Source organism: Solanum lycopersicum, chromosome 3 (genome assembly GCF_036512215.1).
Source record: "Solanum lycopersicum chromosome 3, SLM_r2.1".
In the NCBI taxonomy this organism is placed as follows: domain Eukaryota; kingdom Viridiplantae; phylum Streptophyta; class Magnoliopsida; order Solanales; family Solanaceae; genus Solanum; species Solanum lycopersicum.
The window spans coordinates 56,975,387-57,000,764 of record NC_090802.1 but is presented as its reverse complement, the minus strand read 5'-3'; the positions used below and the strand labels follow the sequence as shown (position 1 = coordinate 57,000,764).

Sequence of the window (25,378 nt, the reverse complement as noted above, 5' to 3'; positions counted from 1 at the left end):
AACATTTTTTATTAGAAAACTTGGTCCTACCCATGGGATGTCACTCACCAAAATTCCCTTACAAAAAATTATATTTATGAAATGTTACTCAATAGTTTAACCCATATATCTATAAAATATAAATAATCAAACTCTCTCCTCTTCCCTTTTTTGCATTAACTAAATTTAAATTGATTAAAAACCTTAATAGTATATATTTATTGTTTTATGTTTTAAATTTTAATTAAATAAAAATAAATATGTAATTACAGCTTTCATAAAATATATTTAAAATATTTTATCTATTCAAATAAAAATACTAATTATAAAACTAACCTTTTAATAATACTTTCCTTTTTCGTAATTGACATTTTAAAAATATTTTTTGAAAAGATTTGTCAAACACAATTTAATCAAATACTTAAAAAGATAATTTTCAAATTTATTGGTCAAACATATTCGGCTTAATTCTCTGAAAAATTATTTTGATAAATATATATCTAAAAATAAGTAATTTTTTAAGTACGGCCTGTCAAATTCAGGGTGAATCTGCCACTACGTGCGGGTCCGAAAAAGGATCTCATTGGGTCAATCGTACATAATATAACTCTGCATTTCCACACTATTATTTTTACAGCTTGAATTGATAACCTCTTTGATCACGAACGACAACAACTTTTACAAATGATTGAAAAATTATTAAAGTGTGTGACACACACTTACCTTAATTGCATAATGAATGGACACAAGGCTTTGTGAAGGATCCATATCTCAGTGAAACATAGCAGAAATGCAAGACATCCTTTGATAAATTCAAGTTAACCACCCCAACTTCAAGTGATAATTAAGAGAGCTACAACATTAAACATTTAAGTTCTTGAGAGGAATCGGTTGATACGAGGGAAACACACGTTAATAGCAAGGTTCAAATATATATATATATATAAATAGACTTTTGAGAGAACAATAAATTAAAAGTATTTTTTATTTACTATAAATGTTACAGAATTAGAACAACTATGTATTAATAATGCATAAGTTATATCTGATTAGCCAGTGGACTGAGTTATATATAAGTGGAACTAAATCAGAATAAACTTTTGTTGTTGCACCAAATGTTTGGTTTTTGTTAGGATAAATAGGAAGAGTTTTTAATTATTCACATGCGATGCTGACTGGTTGACTAATCATATTCCACGTTACTTCTTTTTTCCCTTAATTCTCTTCTTCTTCTTTTTTTTAAATTGGAAATATCATGAAAAAAAAATTATTATCAATATGTATAGTTTAAACACTTTATTTTTATATAATAAATTACTGTTTCTGGCATTTAAACGGTTTCGTCATTGTTTACTCTGATTACACGAAAAAAAATGGATTGATTGTATTTTACATTAATTGTTGCCGAACAAAAATTGGAAACGACAACTACAAAGTGACAATTGAGTAACCAGAATCTCCAATTGGGAAAACCGATTCATTTTTTTATTTTATACTGTTTTTTTCTTCAATTGCTTCAAATAGAGTTCCTATTCTTCCCTACATCTGCAATTTTCTCAAGCATAAAAAGTTCCGTAGGTACTGTGTAAAAGTTTGTTAATTTGCCTTGGTAACTAAAAATGAATGTATAATAAATAGTATATGCTTCAGTGACCCTACACGGGGATTTCTTTTGTTTCTTATTCGGTGTCAACACTTACTTTGGACCTCCTAACTAATAACTAATTCACTAAGCATAAGACCCATCAAAGGGGAAGTTCTCCATAAGATGAGAGGTTTTCTATTTGCATATAGCCTATTTGTTTAGAATAAGTCCTTTCTCAGATGTTGCCACCACCAGCCTTGAGGAAATAATGGATGATCTTGACAAACTATTGGGAGGAGTACTTTTTAATTTGGATAAGTAACTATTGGAATAAATGAATCTTAACAGAAAAGAATTAATTAATGGCAGAGAAACGATGTGAGACATAAAGCTTGTATACATCCTCATTGTTAGATAATGCTGTAAGGGTTGCAATACTACTAATATCCATCCAAAACATTTTGAATTCAAAAAGATAGACCAGACTTGCACAATAGTTACTGGTCCATATCAATCAGCACATGAACATTTGAAGCTGCTAAGCAGATCATGCTCCATCTTTGCTAAACAACCCAACAATCATCTTTGTTCACTTTTGTGTTCCTGTGCGAGTGCACTAGTGTGTGAGAGCATGTTCGAAAGGGCTCTCCCTTTGCACCATTTCAAGAAAAATGTGTATCCAAAGTGGAAAAGGTATTTCTTTTGCACAAAGTAAGGATTACAACCAAGGTAAGGCATCTATGGAAGAGATTCACTCTGAGCAGCATCAAGCAACCAATGGATTTTTACAATGCCTTGTTAATAATATAGCATACAGATACAATTGTACACTTTAAACAATAAATCAGAATAGTATACTGTCTGAGGAAAGAGTTAAGTGTAATAAACTAATATGTTCCGTGTATATATGCACATGAATACATCCTTATACATGTAGATGTCTGCAATAATGGTGTTTGATGTGTTAAGAAACCACCTAACTAAAGGTTAATTTGATGTGACAATAACTTTGAGAAACGAAAAAATCTGTTTTCTCTTATACATTTCCAGCGAGGATCTCAAAAGTATTCTAATTGACCATTTCAGTTTGGTAATTTCATCACCGTAAGCTCTAATTAAGCATTCCCACAAAGAAAAGCTCGTTCTGATGTCTGCCCCAACATTATAACATCACAGAATGATGCGAATATCCAAGTATAGTTGTATTCAGTGAAGTTGGCAGATGAAGTATTGAGAAAAATAGTGCACAAATATGAATAACTTCTCACCTTATTAGGCACTATCTTAAAGCTTCTTTACATTACCTTCTTTGCATTGCAAACTTTCAGCACATCCAATTGTGGTAAACTGGAAGGAAATAGAATATTATGCTGCAATTCTGGGCCTCACTTGCAGAATGATCCTTATGAATAATATGTTTAAAACCCAATCTGCAGGACTAGTTCTTGGTTCTTCCTGTGCATTAATGGAGAAGAACTTTTAGAATAAAGAAAAAAACACAATAATCAGCTTACCTAGATGAAAAGGGAGTACCATTAAAAAGAAAATGCCCCACTCTGTACTCTTGTTTCCATGTTCTTGCACTCACTGTGTCACTCTTCTGAAAAGCAGAAGTGTTGCAAATCTCACTGTCCAGTGGTTTGTTTATGAACTTTTACTTCATTTTCAAGAGGCCTTCTTTTTGTATACCATGCAAATGTTCCACCATAACAAAACTTACTACCAAAACCCTCTACAAGAGCAAGATCCATTCTTGATATGATGAAAGCGACTTGAGTCCCTCAGTATAATTTCATGCTCAATGATTTTGGATATGTATGTCATTGCAGTATGACAATCTCCACAAACTCGCAGGTTCTTGGTTATTCTGATAGGCACTCCAGGAGCTGACGTGAGAATGCCATAAGCAAGGGCCAACTTTTCACTATGTTCAATAAGAAGATCACCTTTCTCCTCATCATCTACATCATGAAGCGCAAAACTTGTCTCCGGAACATAGCCCATTGCTTTGATACGGTGAATTAGGTTTTCGAGGAGATCATATATCTTTTCAGACAATGGATGACATCTGTCCCCGACAAAAAATGTAACAGTCTCCTTCTTTCCTTGAACCCAACTACATCCAGGTCTCTTCCTTATGCCAGAATGTTTCATAAGAGATCTAATCCGAGCCACATCTTTCCAACGTTTGGCATTAGCATATATATTTGAAAGAAGTGTATAAGTCCCATCATTCTCAGTTTCCAATTTTGACAGCTTTGCAGCGGCATGCTCCGCAAGATCCACATTTTTATGGACTCTACAAGCACTAAGCAGTGCAACCCATACTACTGAGGTTGGTTCCATTGGCATGCGTTCAATGAGCTTCATAGCTTCATCCAGTCGACCAGCACGACCCAAAATATCAATCATGCATGCATAGTGTTCAGCCCCAGGAACAACTCCAAAATCCCCCTGCATATGGTTGAAGTAATTCATACCCTCATCAACCATTCCAGAGTGGCTACAAGCATATAGCACAACAAGAAAAGTTACACCATCTATGGGCAGACCTTCTCCTCTCATTACGTTAAACACTTGGAGAGCCTCCTCGCCCCGACCATGCATTCCATAGCCAGTCATCAGGGATGTCCATGAGACAGCATTCCTCTGGCTCATGTTATCGAACACAAGTCTAGCTGCATCAACATCTCCAGATTTGGAGTACATGTCAATGAGACAGTTAGCCACAAAGACTTTTGTAGGTTCACACCCTTGTCGTAACACATATGCATGAATTTGCCTACCAATCCTAAGACTAGACAGACGAGCGCAAGCCACCAGAGCACAAGATATAGTATATGCATTTGGGATTACAGAGTACTCATCCTTCAGCATTGCTGAAAAAAGTTCTAAAGCATCATTTGCATCGCCATGCTGAGCATATCCACCTATCATGACTGTCCATGTGACAACATTCCTACCTCTCCTGTCAATATCATCAAACATGGCCTGAGCAATTTTCATCTCCTTGCACTTTGCATACATGTCAATCAGAGCATTAGTCACCATGAGATCCTCCTCAGTATTGCTGCCTTCCAAACTCAATATTTGTTTAATGGCATAGCAATGAGTTTCCTTCCCTTGACGCAGTGCTCCAATAGCAGCGCAACCTGAAAGCACAGAAACAAGAGTGATCACGTTTGGCTCAGCCCCAGAAAGCCTCATCTCCTTAAAGATATTGAGTGCTTCATAGCCTAAATCCCTCTGTGCATACCCTGAAATCACAGCACTCCATGTTACGACATTCAAATCAATCTTTTCTTCCCTCATTCTCTCAAACAATCCCAAAGCCTCATCAAATCTTCCAATCTGAGAGTACCCAGTGACCAATGCGTTCCAAGAAACCACGTCTTTCACCTCCATTAGCTCAAAAACCTTGTTAGCATCATCCAAACGCTTACATTTTGCATACATATCCACAATTGCATTTCCTACAAAAATGTCCTCATGCAAACATCTCCGTATCGCATAACCCTGAAGTTGTTTTCCACGTTTCCATGCCCCTAAAGAACCACAAGCTGGAAGTACATTAACTAAACTAACAGCATCAGGCCGCAGCTCAAAACTATTCAACGCAACCATCAAATCAAACAACTCCAAAACTTTCTTATCCTCATCCTTCTGTACGTAAGCCGCCACTATTGAATTCCATGAAATAACATCAGCAGTTACTCTCTCAACCGTTTTATCAAACACCTGGCGTGCATGACCTAACAGCCCACATTTCCCATACATAGCAATGAGACCATTACATACAAACACATTGGAATCCAACCCAGATGATAGAATCAAGGAATGAACAGATTCACCGAAAAGGAGGAACCGAAGCTCACCACATGCCTTGAGGATATAAGGGTATGTGTAGCCATCTGGGTTCCAATCAAGTCTCAGCATTTCGCGGAAGAGGACCAGAGCACTCTCGTGATGTCGGAGAAGAACACAGCGTTTGATGAGGTTATTCCAATAGAACACAACCTGAGACGACCATGTAGTGAGGTCTGCTGAGGGTGAAAAGACGCCGGCGACGACAAGTTTTGCCTTGATACAAGACTTGCATTGTTTGAGTAATTGAGTAAAAGAAGAAGGAACTACTGCTCTTAGCAATGGCGTTGATGAAGTGAAGAAAGCGAAGAAGGAACTGGATTTGAAGCAAATGTGAAACAGGGCTGAGTTTGAAAGTTTTGGAGGCAAAGACGAGGGAACAAGCATACTCCCTAACTACCCTTCTATCTACTTCGGAAATTTTTTTTAGAAAAAAAAAAACGACTTCTGTGTATTTAAGCGAGGAAACATATTAAGACACGATTAACATGTTGCACTTTCTTTTAGTACTTCTTTAAGATAAATAAATAAATATATAATAATTAACTTAAAAAATTAGTGGTAAATTTAAATATGATGATCTATATTTGTTTGTTGAATAGTACGAATAATCATTAATTTGGTTGCGAATTGTTATTTTTGTTGCATGGGGTAAATCCTTTAGAATACAAATTCCTGGTTTTCTCTATAATTAAATGAGCAAATTTTAGGTATAGCAAAATATAAAAATTATACTTATATTTTATAATAATAGTTTACATGATTGTGCTTCGTAGCAAAATTTATATTTGCTATGTAGCTATTGAGTTGTATATTTTGATAATCCTATCATGTCTTAATCTGTATATTTCGATAATCTGTATACAAACTAAAATATAATAATTATATATAAACAAAATTACTACATGTATACATAAAGAGATTATAAAAACATATCGTATTATGTAAAACTATGACACATATACAAATAAAAGGTGTTTTACCATCATTATTAGACTCTGGCCCACTTAAAAGGTGAATTTCATAAATTATATACAAACGTGAAATATTTAATTTCAAATTATATACCTTTTGTTTTTTCCTTTTTATTTAAGTTAAAAAGAAAATAATGAAAATCTTCGAATGACCAAAAAACGTTAAAAATTTATTATAAATTACAAATGAAAAAAAATTATGGCTATAATATTTAATACTTATTAATTAAATATTTGCTATTTTATACCATTTTTCTTAAATAGGAGTTAATCAACATGACACCCTCATTATCCTAATAGTCATTACACCTTGGTTATAAGTCTTTAAACACTTAAAACGAAATTGATCAATCACAGTCAATAATCAATATTGTCTTCATTATGGTAAGATTTATGATTTTTCTTTCTTTACTTTATTTGTTTGGATAGCCATATTGAAATGTGTTTAAATACGTAAAATTTTAAAAAATCTATATATTAAAAAATAGAAATCAGAAATGGTTAAGAAAAATAGCCAGAGTGCTGCTCACTCAGAAAGCCTTAAGTATGCGTTGACAATCAATTTTGATCCTCCATGATATAAATTAATTTTTAAGCTTCTTTAATCTCTAACTATTTGAAGTAATTAATTTTATAAAATTGAAATAATTTTTAATTTTTTTTTAAAGGTAATTCTGTCATTTTTATAATTTTGAAGTAATAAATATGTAGTATATTTTTTACAATTATGCATATAATTATGTCAATCTTATGGATATTCAAAAAGTTGTCTTAAAAAAGATTTTAGTTTTACTTAAATATTCTATTAAACTAATTTTATCTAAATTAGTAGTTTATATTTTTAGTCATTATTTTATTAAGTTAAATATTTTATTTCGTTAAAATTAAAAAGCTCCTTAATTAATTTTGAAAATTTGTCATGTAACTCTAATTGAAACTCAATAGGCTATTATGACAATTTTAGCCAATTTCTTCAACCCCTTGCAAGACCAGAAATTGGGCCAGACCCAGCTCACTTTTCCAGCCAACCCAATTCAACAACCTTTGGGCCAATTCCTTTTAGCCCAAAACATTTCCAAAGAAACCCAGCCCATCAACAATACGTACAACAAGATATAATGGCATGACATCCTATATATTAAATTGGGAAAATTGTATATAATAGCAAACTAATAACCTAAAATAAATGGAATAGCTAGGGTTTGATTTAATTGTGCTCCAAAGCAAACGTTAGCTAAAGTTTTTCAGGCGTCTCTCTCCCCAAAGTCTCGCTCGTCACTCTCCATTCTCGCTCGCCTCTCTCGCTTTATACACAGAAGTGTATAAATTCTGTTTCCGTTTTGTATAAAGCGAGACAAAATTGTATATACATATGCAAAAATATATATATCTTCGTGTTATACACTTAATTATACAATTTACAAACATTTTACTTCAAATATTGCAGAGAAAAAGGCCAACAAATTATACGATTGCGAATTATACAATTGGAGTGAGATACAATTTTCTCTAGCTTTATACAACAGAAGTGTATATATTGTGTTTCTGTTTTTGTACAAAGCGAGAGAAAAATATATATCTTCTTGCTATACACTTATAATTATGCAATATACATACATTTTAATTCGATTTAACTGTATGCAAAGCAAATTTTATAAAAGTATTGCAGCCAAATAGGCAGTGAATTATACAATTGTACATTATACAATCGCAGTGAAATAGGATAGCGAATTATACAATTGCAGCGAAATAGGCCAGCGACTTATACAGTTTTATGTTTGCTATGGAGCGCAATTATGCAAATTTTGCTATAGCATACAAATATGAATTTTTTGTTTGCTATATGTGAAAGTTGCCCTATTAAATTAGCAATAAATAACCCACTTTTAATTTTTTTTAGCAATAAAAAGACTTTATTTTATTTATTTAGCATTAAATAGTTATTTTTCTTTTCTTTCAAAATGTATTTTTGTACTCCTTATTTTTCTCAAACACACGTTATCAATAATTATTGCTTTACCATCCCTATTTTAACTCCTTTTTTATTTCGTCAACATTTTTAAAATAGAGTTCTTTCTATTTTTTTACTCCGTTATTTCTTTCCAAAATTCTTTTCACTCGTAATTCTCTCACTAATTTTCAATTCTTCTTTTTAATTTTTTTTTTTTATGACAATCATATATAATAATATGTTTTTTCATGGATACTTCTAAAAATCGTCTTTATATATAATCTTTTTGTTGTCAAATTAATGTTGAATTTCATGCTTTGTAGAATTGAAATTTCTTCAATTTTGTTTTGCGAAAATTTAGGTTATTCAACCATCTTTTTTTTTCTTTCAAAAATCATATTCATATATATATTGCCTCTCCTCTAAATTTTCTCTTGTTCTTTTAATTTTGTCTATGCAAATAAGATATAATTGTACGTTTATCGATTGATCCTTCCAATAATTTCTTTTAATATATAATTATGTAGCATTTCTTGCACCATTAATTTTAAAATTTCGTGATTTGTGGAACTAAAGTTTTAAAAACTTTTTTAGCGAAAATTTAGGTAATAGTTTTTTGAAAATTTTGTTCTCGATTTCAGGGATAAGAAAGATTCTCGTAAGATCTTTGTAGAAAATCAGAATGTCGATTTTGATGAATACAACCCAATCTATACCAATGAATTCCAATCTCAATTTAAATTAAAGTATACAAGTTTATTACGTGAATACAATTCACTGAATCACGATAAATATGAATTAATGTATGTATAGTGCAGTTACTGTATACATACACAAAATCACATGTACAATTAATGAATCAAATTTATATATGTATTATATTAATCTCATTCTTGTATTTATTATAGTAGTATGTATAATTGATGGGTAATATACTTATGTATACAATATAAAGTTTATGTGTACATGCTACGAATAATGTGTACATCAATAAGATTTACACGCCTATTTTATGAATAATTTTTTTTGTATACATATTTTTTTATGTAGAAATTATGTAATCACAACTTTAATTATTGTATAATTTATGCATATGTATTATTAAAGTTTCTAATAAAATGTCATTTAATATTATTTAATTAATTATTATCAATTATGTGATAATTAATATACATTATAGCATTAATAATACATTTTCTTACCTTAAAAGTAGTCACAATATTTTAATAAGTTATTTAAAAAATTTTAAAAAAATCATTCCTTAAAAGTTGGTGTAACCCTTTTTTTAGTGGGTTAATTAATAAATATATATATTCCACTTCTTAAGAGTAGGCAATCATGGAATGTTACGCAACAAAAGTAAATTTATATTATTTAATTACTCATCATAGGTATAATTTGTTAAAATTATCACTCGCGATTAACATTATACATTAATTAGGTGGGCTGATTTCGAGTTTGTATAATTAGTCACATTTATATATGTATAATTCATCAGAATATACAAATACATATATATAATCTACAATTATTTAATCTATATATATATACAATTCACTTCTCTCCCACTCTCTACCCTCTTTTTCCTATCCCAATCTCGCTCGCCTCTCTCCTCTTTCTCCTACTCTCGCTTGTCATATATATATATACATATGTATAATTTACAATTATCTAACCGATATACATATACAATTTACCTTTCTCCCACTATTTCCCCCACTCTCTCGCCTTTTTCCTCTCTCTCCCAGTCTCGTTTGCCTCTCTCCTCCATATAACATGTAGCTACGTATTGTAATTATCAAATTATAGGTATGAAAAGTAATTATTCTATTTTTAAGTGACATAAGTTTTATTTGAAATTTTATCAAATAAACATAAGATCTCTTTTTTTTAAATTTGACTTTAAGCCTTTCATGGAGTCACCCTCAGGACTCACGAACCCCAATTTGCTATTAGTACACATTACTATTCATTAACTTTATCCTTGTAGTTATTAAAGCATGTGATTAGTTAGTATGGTTGCATATCAAATGTTAACTATTTATATTGATAGGCTCTTTCAAATTAACAAAATGTTCGCCATCAATTGTAATATGCTACCTTGATTTTTATTATCTAAAATATATTGATAAATATAGAGATACAAATGATTTAATTTAAAGTTTTAAAATATTAGGTGAATTTAAAATATAATCTTGAAAAAGAGATTTACTTCAGTTTTAGTGTCATGATCGAATAAGGAAATATATAATCTTTAAATTAATTAAAAAGGTCAAATAACGAGTACATTAAAATATCAGTAGCTTTTTTTTAATATCATTTGCATTATCCTTTTATTATATAAGAGACAATTTATGCTGAAGTAAATACATCTCCATTGACGTGTCTGTTTCAGTGTGTCTGAGAAAAAATTTAAAAGTATTTATTTTGTTCTACTTTGATAGTTTTCCCTGAAGTAGGTCCGACTTCAGCTACTTTGAGAACAGTTCATGCTGAAGCATTCACGTCTCTATCGACATGCCTGCTTTAACTTGTTTCTGATTTTTCTTTAAAAAATTATTTTTTTGTTCTACTTGACAGTTTGCGCTGAAGCAGGCATGTCACGCTCCGAGTCTACACCTTGGACGCAATTGACACACAAGGACCATTGATGTTCAACCCTTGGCCTGACTTATTATTTAACTGAAGTCTTTACTCAATTGAAATTGCAATTTAAACCAACCTCAAATCATAATGATATTATAAAATACAATACTCTGTTCAGTGTACTCAAATGAAAATAAATGTTCAACTTATCGTCTTTAACACACATGAACAAAGGAAATGGTAAAAAGACTACTCAACTATAATTTGTCTATGAAGCCTCCAATAACTTTGATGGACGTCGTAACAAGACTCACGACATCCTAACAAAACCAAACTGAAATAAAAAAATGGGGATCCTCCAAAAGTGAGGGGCTCATCAAACCAACTCTAAGACTCGATTAGATCAACGTAGCGCCAGTTGATGATCCTGAATACTTGTATTTGCATCATAATATAATGCAGGTCAAATGGTGTCAGTACATTGAATGTACAAGCATGTAAGGAGAACTGTAAAACATAGATATATAAGCTTGAACTAGAAGGAAATTTAAACAAATGTACCTCATCACTCAATACGATATAAAAGCAATAATAAAGATGCAATGTAAAGAAAGCTTTAAAACAATAGATAATAACTCAGTGCATTTAGAAATACAATAAAAACCCTTTACTCTTATTTAGGATATTTTTGAACTGACAACCAGCACTATGAGCTATGTGATGATACAACGTCTCGCTCATATTGGTGTTCAATACTACTCCCACTAATATAACTCATGCTCATATATTTGAAAACATTTTTTCATCCTCAAACTTTGAGATTATTACTCAAAAGGTTCTCTTAGAAGAGATAGTGTTTAAAACTCATCATGAACTCATTCGGAAATCAAAGGTTTTCCCTCATTTTTAAAAACAAAAATATTTACTCCTGAGAACACTTAATTCTCATATATTCATTTTGAAAAAATGAAACTCAAATATTCAAGTTTTAAAAAGTTTGCAAAAGAATTCTCATATTCATGTGTTATTGACCAAGTTTTCAGTTAAACAGAAACAAAGTTGGAATACGCAATTGTCAACAGTGTTGGAAAGACCATGAATCAGTACTAGTTCTTCGTTCTTTTTATATTACTTGACTCATATTAGTATGATATATATTCGTTTTGTATTAAATATATATTTTATTTAAATTAATTTTATTAATTATATATTTGAAATTCTAAATTTAATTATTATTATTTTGTATGGTTATTTAATTCTGAGAATAAATCTGAAAAGAAAAAACTCTCCTAATTTGCTAAATCAAATAAAAATAGAGGGTAGCACTACAGTAAAAATAACTTTTTAGCGGCATTAATTATTGACACTAATAAAGAGTGCTAAAGCCGGTATTAGTTAAGTGTCATTAGAAACAATGTCGTTAAAGACTTTAGAGATATATACAAAGAGTGACAATTGCCGCTAAAAATATATATTTAATAACAATTAAAAATTAAATGCCGCTAATAATTATTTTTATCATAATATAGTAAAATTAGGACGAAGGAAAAAAAAAGTTTCGAAGCGGAAAGAAAGATTAATTAGTCGTTGGTCAAACGGGTCCGCGCATATCTTTTGGAAATTGGAAAAGTGCAAAGTTTGAGCTACTTAATTTTAGCCATTTAAATATATCACAAGGGAGGCAATTAGCATGTGTTCCTTCGACTAGTAAAGGCCGTCCCTTCTAGATTCCTTTTTACGTAATCAATGACTTTACAATTGGCATAAACTCAAATCAATTCTTTAGTTAGTTCCAAAAAAATTCATAAAGCACAAATATAGAGTACTATTTTTTCATTCAAATTTTAAAAAAATAATAATAATTTGAGTATAAGTAGAAAATAGATTATTAGAAACAAAAATTAGTGTTTTGATACGTGCTCTCTAGAATCTAATAATTTCGTTTGAAAGTCTATTTATATTAAGAAACTCAGTAAATATATATATCTAGAATTTATAAATTCAAAATTTGTAAGAAAAAGCATAAACAACAAATAATATGAAAGGAAATATGTCCTTGGCTTCTATCCATCCCTTTGTGTCCTTTCCTCCTTAAACAGGGCCTCCAAACCAATAAATAAATTGACAATTTTTTTTTAAGAATAAGTAAAGAAGGTCAATGCATAAATAAAATTCAACGCAGACGAAGTAATGGGGCATCTTACCAACAAGGGACAGCCAAGTACGCCACCCTTATTTGATTTTGATTTATAAATTGGTCCAAGTTAAAAGTCACGCTTAAAAAGTAAGCCAATAAAATTGATTAAACAGCTAGCTTTCTCATAACATTGCCATTTTCGACTCTCCTTCTTCCTTGGAGACATTCTTATTCATTTTCCTCTGCCATTTCAAACAATTATCGCGAAAAATGGCGTTTTCTGATAGAAAATCTTTGATCCCTAGTTATCTTTACAGTACAACATCAGCTAATTCTTCAAAGAATCTCAGTAGTGCATTTGACAATCATGACAATATGGATAAGAAGAATTTATTGATTGCAGCACCAAAGGAAGGTTCAGGTTATAAGGTAGAAATGTACTCACCGGCGTTTTACGCAGCAAGCACGATAGGCGGTATTTTGAGCTGTGGTCTTACACACACGGCTGTTACTCCTCTTGATCTTGTCAAGTGCAACATGCAGGTATACATATACTTTAGCAGAGGATACATTTTAATATTTTCTAACTTTTTGAGTATTACTAATTAATATGTCATGTGCATATCAAGTTAAATTGACCTACAAAGTTAGTCTCGATTTATTTTTATTACTGTTGTCGCAACTCTTAAAATTATAATTAAAGATAACGATCATGAAAATGATGATGCTTAGACTTGCTTACAATTGTTCACTTTAGACTGGATTTTGTGTGTTTCTTTTGATCCAACCTTAATCAATCAATCCTCTATTAATTTTTAAAAGTTAGAATCTTTCTTTCATGTCTGTGTTTTTTGTTCTTCCATTCTGTTCTTTCATTTGTTGATCTGAAATTCGGAAGAGAAAATGAAAATGAAAATGAAAATGAAAAGAAACTGTCGAATTTCCAGAACAGATTGGATTAGTGATGGATTGAATGTTTGATCATTATCAGATTGATCCTGCAAAGTTCAAGAGTATTTCCTCTGGTTTCGGAATTTTACTCAAGGAACAAGGAATTAGAGGATTATTTAGGGGTTGGGCACCTACTTTACTTGGTTACAGTGCACAAGGGGCATGCAAATATGGATTCTATGAATATTTCAAGAAGTACTACTCAGATCTTGCTGGCGCGGAAAATGCTGTCAAGTACAAGACTTTGATTTACCTTGCTGGTTCTGCTTCTGCTGAAGTTATTGCTGATGTTGCTCTATGTCCATTTGAGGCTGTCAAAGTTCGTGTTCAAACTCAGCCTGGATTTGCTAGAGGCTTGTCTGATGGACTTCCCAAATTTGTCAAGGCTGAAGGAGCTGCAGGGTAATTCTTAGTTCATGTTGAACAAATTTGTTGTTGTTAATGTGAGGGTTTTTCTTAAATGCTGACGAAAATGTGGAATTTGAATGTTTGTGTTTCAGGCTTTACAAGGGGATTGTACCTCTATGGGGACGACAAATTCCATGTAAGCTTACATATTTCCTCTGATCTTTTTTATCTGGATACTCTGGTTTACTATAAACTTGGAACCTTTCTAATGGTGTCATTCAGTTTCTATAGTTCCTCTGTTTCATTTTACATGACAGTATTTTCGAGTACTAGTAGAATTTGTGCTCATAAACATGTCATGACATTTCTGTGGCTATAAAAGCATGTTATTAACTGTCAAATGAGAAGTTTAACATTGAAGATTTTCCAAATATGTAAAAGTTTCATGCTTTTTTGGAACAAAATACATCGGAGTGTCTTACAAGGAGTATTAACTTTTATTCGTCAAACTGGTTGGGATCTGTTTAAGAACTCTTTCTTGATTGCTCCATTGCTGTGGAACAATGAACACTGGCTAGATTGACTGAGTTTCACTTTGGTTACATTACAGACACCATGATGAAGTTTGCATCATTTGAAACCATAGTGGAACAACTCTACAAACATGCCATTCCAACACCAAAAGACCAATGCAGCAATACTACACAGCTTGGTGTGAGCTTTGCTGGTGGATATTTGGCTGGTATTCTTTGTGCTGTTGTGTCACACCCTGCTGATAACCTAGTTTCTTTCCTCAACAATGCCAAGGGGGCAACTGTTGGCGATGTGAGTAAACATTGAACTGTGTCCTCTGTTCTAATATTCGGGTTTCATTCTTAAGTCTGAACAATGGACTTGTTCATTTTTTGCCCTTTTTGTAGGCTGTGAATAAGCTAGGAGTATGGGGTCTCTGTACTCGTGGTCTTCCCCTTCGTATATTCATGATTGGAACACTTACTGGAGCTCAATGGGGAATCTATGATTCTTTCAAAGTTTTTGTTGGCCTGTGAGCGTCTTCTTCTGTACCTTTTATTTGCTACTGATTTAGAGTGCTTAAAATATCTTGAACTGATGCTTATGTACCTCGCTTTGCAGGCCAACCACCGGTGGTGCTGCTCCTCCGGCCCAGAAGTGAAGAACACATTAACGATTGCACGTAAGAGATAAAAGGGAACTGGAAATTCTTTCAATTCAAAGTTTTGACGGTTTGATATATATGGTAGTATTAGTTTTAGAGGACGTATCATCCTCGGCATTATTTGGTTTCAAGTATTACTTTTAAGGTAAATTCGCGTTTTCTGGATTTACAATAATATGTCAAATTCATAATGAGAGCATGTTGCTTCTCCACTTTATGGTTCTCATGTTATGAGATACTCAATTCAATATAAAATTTGTAAAAAACACCAGCAAATACATGATGACAGTACACAATATTATATCAAAGCTAATAGTACAACTGTTTTTATAGAAACAAGCTACACCTATCAATTTCTGCTACTACATTCTATTGGAAAATACACGTGACTACAGCACTAACAAAATTTAGGTATCATCCTTGCCAGTGTTCAATGGATATATGGTATCGAAGACTATCCTGGCAAAGACATGTCGGACTTCCTGTAGGCTACCTGAAGCTAACAACTCATAGTCGATCTTGCTACCTTGCTTGGCTACAAATCCCTTCTCCCTTCCCATTCTAACGCATTGGCAAACCTTGCACGCCTTTAAATACAGTGCTAATGGAATAAATACCTGCAAAAGGATGAACAAGAGACATATTAACCTGCCTCTTTCTTTAGCACGTGAGAATCAACTTTCTTTTGTCCTATGCCACAGTATGACGATAGAAAAGGAGAATGAAACCAAAGGCCAAATGACCACGAGAGAAAAGAAAAGATTTGTCTGAAGAATAGGAAGAATCGAAAATGAAAGATAAGAGAAATCAGCTTACTAGGTCTGAGTAAGGTGCTTTAGGGTAGTTGGCCATTGCCCGTGAGACGCTATACTCATCTGTCATATTAGTCAGTGCCCTTTGAACTGAAGTTGCCAGTTCCACTACTTCCTCTTTTAAAGCTGCCAAGTCCAGGTCCCGTGACTCCAACTCATGAAAGCTTCCATCATGTTGTGCAGAAATCCGTCTGGCTATACTTAAAGCTTCTGACAAATCACCTCCATTATGAACACCTAGGCTAAATGCAGCAACCACCAAAGGGTCCCTCGGTTGATCTGAGAGTGCTTTATGGAAAGCCAAAATTGTGACCCTAGAACATATAAAATTCAGATAAGCTTGGCTAATTGATCAAACAAGGAAAATAGCTTCCTAGAATTTTAGTGCATTTTGACTTTAAGAAAAGAAATTTGCATCTACATTTTGGGAACAAACTGAGAAAATTGTGTTCTAAAACCTTTTTTAGCATGTTAACAGAAGATAAGTCAGTTACACTTGAGCTAAAACATACGCCCTTCACATTCTTTTAGAATTATTAATTCTTTGGTGCGTAATCATGAATGACAGAATATATGCAACGCATCTAGACTAGGTAGACTTCAATTGCAATAGTGCAGACTGCAGCTCCAATCAATTGAAATTTATAGGTATATAAGATGTCAGCTCCAAACATACTACAGAATCTGTCATTATGAGACCATAAAATTCGCCAAATTTCTCTTGTAATAGAATTGTTCACCTGCATGTTTCCATTTACAACGACATTACTATGCCTTAAACAAAAGTTGGGTGCGGCTATATGAATTTAACCATGTTTCTCCATTTAAATTTATCTCAGGCCAACATATAAAGTACATGAAACATAAAAAACACTAGAAGTTCTCTTTATTTTCTATTGGCATAAGAATCTCTTAAAAGGCCAAAAGACTCCTGGAAAGCAGGACTTAAAGTAAACGTACTAACATAACTAAAACATATTGACAAAAAAATATCTGTACTTGCATGTTTTCACTACTTGCCAATAAGATTATTCACTTGCATTTATCCGACTTAGAGATTTATTGAAAGTATTACACTGGGAACCAGAGGAAAAGTCATTCTATCATATGTGGAACATTTGCACACCTGGACCTGTAATAAGCCCAAGTCAAACTGACTGAGAATGCACAAGAGATATATCTGCTCTTTAGAATCAGCTGAGAACTTGTCAGTACATTTTACCTTCTTTTTTTTTTTTCTAAATAGAGCATTCACTTCTGTCAAAGTTACTTACTACCTAGGGGTACATAGATTCTTTTGAGGCTGTCAACACTCAACAGATTACATACATACAAACATACTTGATTTGTCCTTGACTTTCCCATTTTTATGAGGCATTATCAACAGTCCTCTATACACATATATGTATGAATTTTGCTCTTTGGTTTCCCTTTTCTATCTAGTATCTTCAACAGTTCTTTAACCATCAAAATAGAGGAAAGGTTCTGGTCCCTGATGCAGAAGAATTATCAAGCGGAAGTAGGAATAATACTGCACAATCCAGTGAATATACCATGACATTGAAATTGAAACTGATTCATAGAATGACTTACAAAACCACCTTACTTGCTGAGCCTGTATAGAGAATCTTACCATAAGCTACTGTGGCATGGCCTATCGGGGGCCACTAATTTATCGAGGTTGGAAAATAAAGACTGCAAAGAAAAAGCAGAAACAAGTTAATCATAATAGTTTTGACTTCTCACTCATCAAACCAAAACCAACATAACATAGGTTCAAGAAATGAGATATGCAAAATTGCTGACATGTCAAAACTTGCATATGGAAATAAAGGTGAGAGATTTTTTACGGTGGCAAAATAGTCCAACAAAAAGACGGGGAACCAGAACGAAATCTGCATCTGGATGTTAGTAATTGATTGTTTGCACAAATATGATGTCAGGGGAACCATGATTCTCTTCATTGTGTAGTATATGCCATCTAATGTAAAAGAAGTATAAAATAAGCAGGAGTGCAGGACAACATGTATACTAAGAACGCACATGCACCTCATTTGGTATTATTTTCTTAAGAAACACCAAAACAATGTAATCTTTATGGCACATTTTGTGAAACAACTCAACAACCATGAAAAACTCTATATAAAGTTGTTGCTTCTTCACTCAGTTCTGATCTTAAACTTACTATTTGCATTTACAAGAGCTTTGATAGTCATATGAGATCTACAACCTTATGATTAACCATTAGATCAACACCAAGTCAATAGCAAACCGACAAAAAAACAATAGTTGTTTCTTCTCTATCCTTTTGGCTTTTTTACGAGAATTTGATTAAATTAACAATGAATGAACTTATGGTCCAAAGTCTAATACATCAAGGCATTACCCACATTTAAAGCCACAAATGCAGTAAAATAAATCAGTTATGACTGAACAAAATAATTTATAACCACCATGGTTTCCATCATCTAAAGGCCAATAGGTACTACTTTTTTAAGGGAAGAAAATTTCCGCCCCTATATACCTTACAGAGGGCAGGAGTCTATGGTGGATGCAAACAGAAGAAAACAAACATCTTGCATCAGAGCAAGACTTATACGAAAAAAATTACCAAAAGCAAGTGAGACCTCTTATCACGTCTTCTAAAACCATGACGGACGAAATATGCTGCCTGCAAATTAAGCTATATTAGAAATGTAATTTAAATGACCATAAAGTGAAACAGAATTCAGAATATATTAACCTGAATTGGTAGAAGTATATCCAGAAGACCAAATTTCCACAATAATCTCAGTGAAGCCTCAGCAGAGCCATAGGCCAACATGTAATTCATTTCCATGAGGAGCCTTCCCTGAAAATCCAAAGCCAAGTGAAACATTTGAAATAGTTTTAGTGCTTTCTTGTTACTAAACCAACATATATATACATACACACACACACACATAGAGACAGAGAGAAATAGATGTTCTCCATGTACCCTGTCAAGCTTCAGGACTGAAGATGATAAATTTTTAATAGAAAGAGCTGTCTCCCTTCCAAATCGAAATCCTAGTCTGGCAGCAATTCTAATTGCACGAAGAATTCGAGCTGCAAAGGTAAAAAATATTCATGTTACACAGCAAATATTAGATACAAGATCACAATAGAGCAAAGACGTTGATTTAGAAGAAAAGAAAAAGTGTTGTCAATTCAAGCACTCTTGTGTATAGCTATATAGAGAGAGAACAATTAAACAAAAAGCCAATAGAGGCCCAAATAGAGATAGAGGACATAACTGATTATCATTTGAAGAGTCAAACTTCATTTAAGGAAACAGAAAATGGAAGGGAACTCACCACAATCCTCTACAAATGAGAAACTAGCAGGACCGATTGTTTGTATCTGTAGCACAAGTGATCAAATCAAATATGGTGGAATTGAGAGGATTATGGTAACAAACTAACAATTACACCTCATTAAACATAATATGCACACTTTAGCTTTCCTGATATCATCCACTCCTCCCATGTAATCATAGACGAGTTTTGAATAAGGGTCAAACATCAACCTGAGCAAAACCAAAGAATATTTACAACATGAGTAGACAATAGTAAATTTCAGAAGTTTTTAGATTAACTTTAGAAGCCTACTGAAACATCTCCAACCCATAAACTACTTATAGGAAACCAATTTTTTTTTTTAAAAAAAAATCAGTACAGCACAGAAATCAATGAATATGGTTGGCCAATCTGGGACATTGATAAACACAGTCAAGAAGGAGTTAGGATCAGATATGCAACCCGTTTATTGTAAAATCTCTACGTAAACAATTTGTCCAACGAAAGTGGTCCTTCTCATCACAGTCCACTGGCTTCTCAAAAGATAAACCCAAGTTCCTCACAGGCCTTATTCCTGAGGTGTGAAAGCTTGAAACCTAATCAATAAAAATAAGATGCACCTCATAAGCAAATAATATGAATGTGGAGCACGCAAAATGATCTTTGCACCTATGGTGGGAAAAAGTGATAAAGATCATGGCAAACCTCCACAACTTCATCATCAACATGCACATGGCAGATCGGGAATCGCCTTCCAACTATCTCACAATGTGAAAATGTTCTACACACCTGCAATTACAATAATGATAATAGGCCATTCAGATCACATGTATATTTGTATTCACAATCTTAGTTAGCAAAGAAGAAATTTATGAACACAAAGTACCCAAACCTAGAGAAATACACAAAGGTACAGTCAATTTGGCACACAGAGAAGATCATGAGAAAACATGAATCATGCTATATAATGAAATACTGAACTCAGGGGCGGACCCACGTTGGGTCCAGGGGGTTCACCCGAACCTCCTCGGAAAAAAAATACACGATATATACAAGGTAAATTTTCTGTAGTTTTGTAGATATATATATATATATATATTTTGAGCCCCCTAAAAAACAAATAGAAATAGATGGCGCAGTGGCAAGTCCCCTGAATATTAAGTTGCACGCCCCCAGTTTGAATCCTTGTGACAACATTTATTAATTTTCTTTTTTTAGTTACATTTTACTGTTTTTCAAGCTTTTTTTAGCCTTAATTTTTATTTTAAAGCATGCTAAAAGTGTGGTTTTAAACCCAAAAAAATTCAAGAGTCCCATTTCTAAAAATTTCTTTACACGTTTATACTTTTATTTTTTGAACCCCTGAAAGAAGATCCTGGGTCCGCCACTGGCTGAACTGAGAAATAAAATTAACACTTTCTCTAGCAAGACTTAGAACTCGTCACATTACACCGAAGAGTCGAAGACTAGTGACCTATAAAGGAAAAGATATCTGCTCAACATGCTTCTACTAGATCAACTACAGCTACACAAAGCTTCAGACACTATAATAGCATGTGATGTGTCAATTCCATGCCGAAAGAAAAAGAAAGGTCAGCTAATATTTTTTATTGGTATAAATTCACATAGTGCATAATGGCGCGAGATGTTACAACCCCACTTTAGAATAGAAAAAAGGTTTAGGTAATAAAATTCCTTCAAATTGTCTCTAATTTGTAATATACCTAAGACAAATTTTCCAAAAAAAATTCAACATAGAACCATAAAGGTAAACATCATGTTAAACAAGGCAATGCATCCATACTTGTATGTAAAAATCCCTCCAATTGCTGATCTAAGGTTTCGCTTCAAGTGACAGAAGAAAAGGAATGGTTCCAGAGATAGTGATAAGCAAATTAATTAAATAAACTACATGGCGTGTATCAGAATCATGACTAAGAAGAGAGGATAACACATAATAGGAAGGGACGCTGAAGTTGTTGAGGTAGATTTTTAGCCATTTAACTCCTCCTGTGTTTCTATGAAAAGGTTATTATTTCAACCCTGGAAACTGACGGAAAGCAGTCATGATATCTGCAATGTAACTAATCTACTATGACATCTCATAGAAGATGATCTTCAAACATCATCTAGCATGACCTGAAATATATGCAGAAGACAGACCAGTATACAGTTCGGACCCAAGACTAACCTCTTTAAGTTCAGCTGTAGTTATAATGTCAAAATCTTTTGGTGTTCGTTTTAAAATAAGATCCCGAACACAGCCCCCCACAAGGTAAACTTCAAATCCTACATGATAGATGGAAAGAAATTTCTCAGGGTATCAGAATTCAGAGGACATTGAACTGATGATACAGGAAAAGAGAATACTAACAGCCCGTACAACTAAAGCATTAGATAACAATTTATCATATAAATAGAAAACTTCACCAAAAAATCAATATCTAATAGTTATCCATCATCAGCTGCACGTGATACCACGATAGCTATCCATTAAGTTCAATATATTCAATACTAGCTCTAGATGATTGGGCCAAGAACCATCGTAAGGGAATTGAAAGACCAAGAAGCAATTACATGTATCCAGACATGGAATATTACAATATTTGTTTGTTAAGAAAATGTTACATCAAGTATTTGGTAGCTGTCTTCAGGTAAACATTAGGTCTCAGTATTGCAGTTACTCTCTGCTTTTTATTGCTCCACAGCTGCTCCGGGATTTGTTCATCATGTTATTACTGTAAAGGAGTTTGGAAATTTGGATCTTCAAACAAGTTATTTTGTCTAAAGAATATAGAGACATTTCCTTTGGGGACGAAGACAATATTCCCCATTTTGGAGTGTAGGTAGTGGATTTCTTTTACGGTAAGTGGGGGTTCAACTCCTGCGAAGTTAGGAGCAACCAGTTGGTTGACCCGACCCCGACCTAGCGTCACTCATTCCCTATATCAGAAGGGATGCATAGGCTAGATGTCAGATGATCCATTTCTACACACGGTCAGGGAAGTTTTTAATAAAAAATGGAAATCAATTACATCACATATGACACCTAAAGAAGATCATAAAAAATGAACATTATAAGTAGCCACGTACCAAATGACAGATACCACATACACTGCATTACTCTTAAAAGAAGCATGGACCTTCGGTCTATGTTCCTCAGACTCTCCAAATGTTGCCGCACCCATGTTTGATCCTCATAAAATATACTACTTTATGGAGGATCAAACACACATCTGACAAAATATTGAAGAGTCCGAGCAACATAGCCTCTGGTATGTAACCATAAATAAGGAATAAATAATAACGCCCTTAAGAAACTCTCAGGCAAATCTTAAACTCTCTTCACCACAAAACAATTACATGGGAAAGGAAAGCTAGCTGATGCTGGCAGCAGGCTAATCAAATAGATGTCAGGTACTCATAAAAGAAATTAGTTGTATTATCAAGAATGAAGTTAATGTTCATTTTGCTCTTTGCATTGATGTTGATGGCAGCAAAGGATAAAACAAAGTAACATGAAGACTGGAGACTAGTCTCATTCATTAAGTTTCCCAATAGCTAACAAGGCAAATGATTTCCATTGCTAAAACAAGTACAGCAAACTTCTACAGTTATTACAACTTAATAATCTAAACAAATGTAAGCTAAAACATAAAAGCAGCAAATTATGATCAACTGTGAATTACATTACCTTTACTTTTAAGACCATTAAGAACAACTCTAGTAGGCCTTGCGATCATCGAACTGCTAATTCCTAGTTCCTTGGAATTGAACCTCTTCCATTCAGCTGGTTCTGGAAAGCAACTACGATTTTATCACTTTTTCCCCGCAATAACGGAAAATTTACTAAAACAGAAATTCTCAAAATTCACCAACCTTTGCCACTGTCAATCTCTTCAATAGCTTCAATTGCTGCGGAAAAGCTCATAAATACCTAAAAAACAATTGCAGAGTCTTTCAATTATATTCCAACTCTATAACAGAAATGAATAAATATCCATGTGTCTCTTGATGTACAATAAAAGAACAAAGGAGGCACCTTTCGCATGCTCTGAGACAGAGGAAAATGCGGACGACAGGAAAATGCGAAACCAGTGGAAATGGCCATGTTTCTAAGCTAAGCTTCTGCAACAATGTACACTGGGGTTTTGATAGGGTTTTTGATCAGAGAAGAAGAGGTGAAGACTCTGGACTCGGGTTGTGCTTGGTCCTAATTCAAATAATTGGGCTTTTCTGATATTGGGCCGCGCTAAGATGTCATCGGTCCAATTTAGTTTTTTATGGGCCCTAAATACAATATGGATTGGCACTTTATGGGGCCCAAGTCTCATAGCAGGCCAGCAGGCCCATTAACATTTTTAAAGACAAATATGATGATTTTACTTTTTTAAAAGAATGTAGTATGATTCAACCAATTCCTATGACAAAATTATTCTATAATCACAACTAATGTTATTATATATATTCCTTACATTATATTGCTCCATATAAACCAAGTTAATATCATACCAAATAAAAAAACAGAAATACTAAAAGTACTTTATAAAATGTGAAATAGTTTTTTTGAAAATCATACAATGTAAGTAAAAGTGCTAATATGAGTAAAACATATAATTACTACTAGATATCTATTTTCTACATCACTTTTATCATGTGTCTTTTATCATTTGTCTAGTCATCCATCATGGATTTCAAGATAGTGTATGTAATTGGAGACAACTTTCTTTCAAGTGATACATATCCTTCCATATTTAATCGTCATGATTTCATATCTAAATGTCATTTAATTTCGTCTAGCAATTAATATTGGAAATAACAAAACAAAATTAAGCTAGAAACACTATTCTCTCATTCGACTGAGCACAACTATTATCATTTCTAATCTTATCTATAACGATCCAATATATTCTAATTAACTCTCATATCTTTTCAAGTTAAGTACATAGGAAGAACTCAACCTTATCACGACATCACAATAGTAGCAGAAAAAAGCTTATTTCACATCAACCATCGTCAGCTAGTTATGTTGGGATCCAACCGATAAACAAATGAAGCACGTAACTATTCTTGAGCTTCTAATGGTTATTTCTCATAGCAGAAACCTACAACGTACATTATCGATTTAGACCTCTTAATTTGTCTAATTTATGACAAAAATACTATGTCTCATTGGATGCTTTTTTTTTTTTTTGAAACTTTAGTACTACAAAATCACGTACGGCAATTCTTTTTTGTGTGTTTTCCTTCTACTTTTTATGATATATAGCTGTAGTAATTATCGTTTTTTTTCTTTCACCATAATATTGACGAGACATCTGATATCTGACATAAAATTGACATTTTAGTTATAATATTGTTTGCATGCAATTTCACGCTTTAATTTATTTGCGCGTAAAGGGATAAGTGTATGAAAGTGATTTCTTGCTAATGAGTGTTCAAAACTGGTTTGACCTCTTTAAGAAATTTTATAAGATGTTAAATTGTTTTTCTTTAGCATGGATTTTGTAGAATTAAATATCCTTGTTCTGAAGAGACACAATGTGGAAAATATTCCAATGTAACAGTGAAGTTTTGTTTCTTTTGTTGAAGTTTCTCATGAAATTTAAGAAACTTCCTGAAGTTCCATAGTTTAATTCCACTTGTTTAAGTTATCTTTATCTGTTGTAATAGGTAAAAATATAAAATTCACATTTT

General features: G+C 33.0%; 3 protein-coding genes across 4 annotated transcripts; 1 reads left to right on the top strand and 2 right to left on the bottom strand.

The window, feature by feature from the left end:
* Positions 1 to 2,346: 2,346 nt before the first annotated feature.
* Positions 2,347 to 5,916, bottom strand: LOC101263591 (pentatricopeptide repeat-containing protein At5g16860). Its single transcript, XM_010320026.4, has 2 exons — positions 3,098 to 5,916; positions 2,347 to 3,019 (listed from the first exon to the last, which is right to left on the bottom strand). Exon 1 carries the CDS (start codon positions 5,813 to 5,815, stop codon positions 3,284 to 3,286), a length of 2,532 nt encoding a protein of 843 aa, XP_010318328.1. The 5' UTR covers positions 5,816 to 5,916; the 3' UTR covers positions 2,347 to 3,019; positions 3,098 to 3,283.
* Positions 5,917 to 13,131: 7,215 nt separating this feature from the next.
* LOC101255971 (mitochondrial phosphate carrier protein 3, mitochondrial) lies at positions 13,132 to 15,860 on the top strand. The gene is made up of 6 exons (XM_004235262.5): positions 13,132 to 13,619; positions 14,068 to 14,429; positions 14,528 to 14,571; positions 14,986 to 15,200; positions 15,296 to 15,420; positions 15,510 to 15,860. The coding sequence occupies exons 1-6, from the start codon at positions 13,347 to 13,349 to the stop codon at positions 15,547 to 15,549; spliced, it is 1,059 nt and encodes a 352-aa protein (XP_004235310.1). The 5' UTR covers positions 13,132 to 13,346; the 3' UTR covers positions 15,550 to 15,860.
* LOC101251959 (uncharacterized) lies at positions 15,829 to 23,880 on the bottom strand. 2 transcript variants are annotated; one of them, XM_004235248.5, is made up of 14 exons: positions 23,724 to 23,878; positions 23,561 to 23,618; positions 23,376 to 23,477; positions 21,873 to 21,970; positions 20,387 to 20,470; positions 20,144 to 20,277; positions 19,839 to 19,911; positions 19,700 to 19,745; positions 19,342 to 19,451; positions 19,108 to 19,215; positions 18,976 to 19,035; positions 17,998 to 18,059; positions 16,369 to 16,678; positions 15,829 to 16,169 (listed from the first exon to the last, which is right to left on the bottom strand). In XM_004235248.5, exons 1-14 carry the CDS (start codon positions 23,790 to 23,792, stop codon positions 15,960 to 15,962), a joined length of 1,524 nt encoding a protein of 507 aa, XP_004235296.1. In that variant the 5' UTR covers positions 23,793 to 23,878; the 3' UTR covers positions 15,829 to 15,959. The 2 variants fall into 2 exon arrangements, with proteins under 2 accessions (XP_004235296.1, XP_025885804.1); XM_026030019.2 differs by lacking the exons at positions 15,829 to 16,169; positions 16,369 to 16,678 and adding an exon at positions 17,519 to 17,856 and having other exon boundaries at positions 23,724 to 23,880.
* Between the last annotated feature and the right edge of the window lie 1,498 nt (positions 23,881 to 25,378).

Bases quoted from the DNA above. Each gene is read 5' to 3' on its own strand.
- LOC101263591 (XM_010320026.4), bottom strand. From the start codon at position 5,815: ATGCTTGTTCCCTCGTCTTTGCCTCCAAAACTTTCAAACTCAGCCCTG.
- LOC101255971 (XM_004235262.5), top strand. From the start codon at position 13,347: ATGGCGTTTTCTGATAGAAAATCTTTGATCCCTAGTTATCTTTACAGT. The intron at 14,572-14,985 runs GTAAGCTTACAT...GTTACATTACAG, and splicing joins ATGGGGACGACAAATTCCAT to ACACCATGATGAAGTTTGCA. The intron at 15,421-15,509 runs GTGAGCGTCTTC...CTCGCTTTGCAG, and splicing joins TTCAAAGTTTTTGTTGGCCT to GCCAACCACCGGTGGTGCTG.
- LOC101251959 (XM_004235248.5), bottom strand. From the start codon at position 23,792: ATGGCCATTTCCACTGGTTTCGCATTTTCCTGTCGTCCGCATTTTCCT. The intron at 23,478-23,560 runs GTTGGTGAATTT...GTTGCTTTCCAG, and splicing joins AGAGATTGACAGTGGCAAAG to AACCAGCTGAATGGAAGAGG. The intron at 19,746-19,838 runs GTGTGCATATTA...CTTGTGCTACAG, and splicing joins ATGATATCAGGAAAGCTAAA to ATACAAACAATCGGTCCTGC.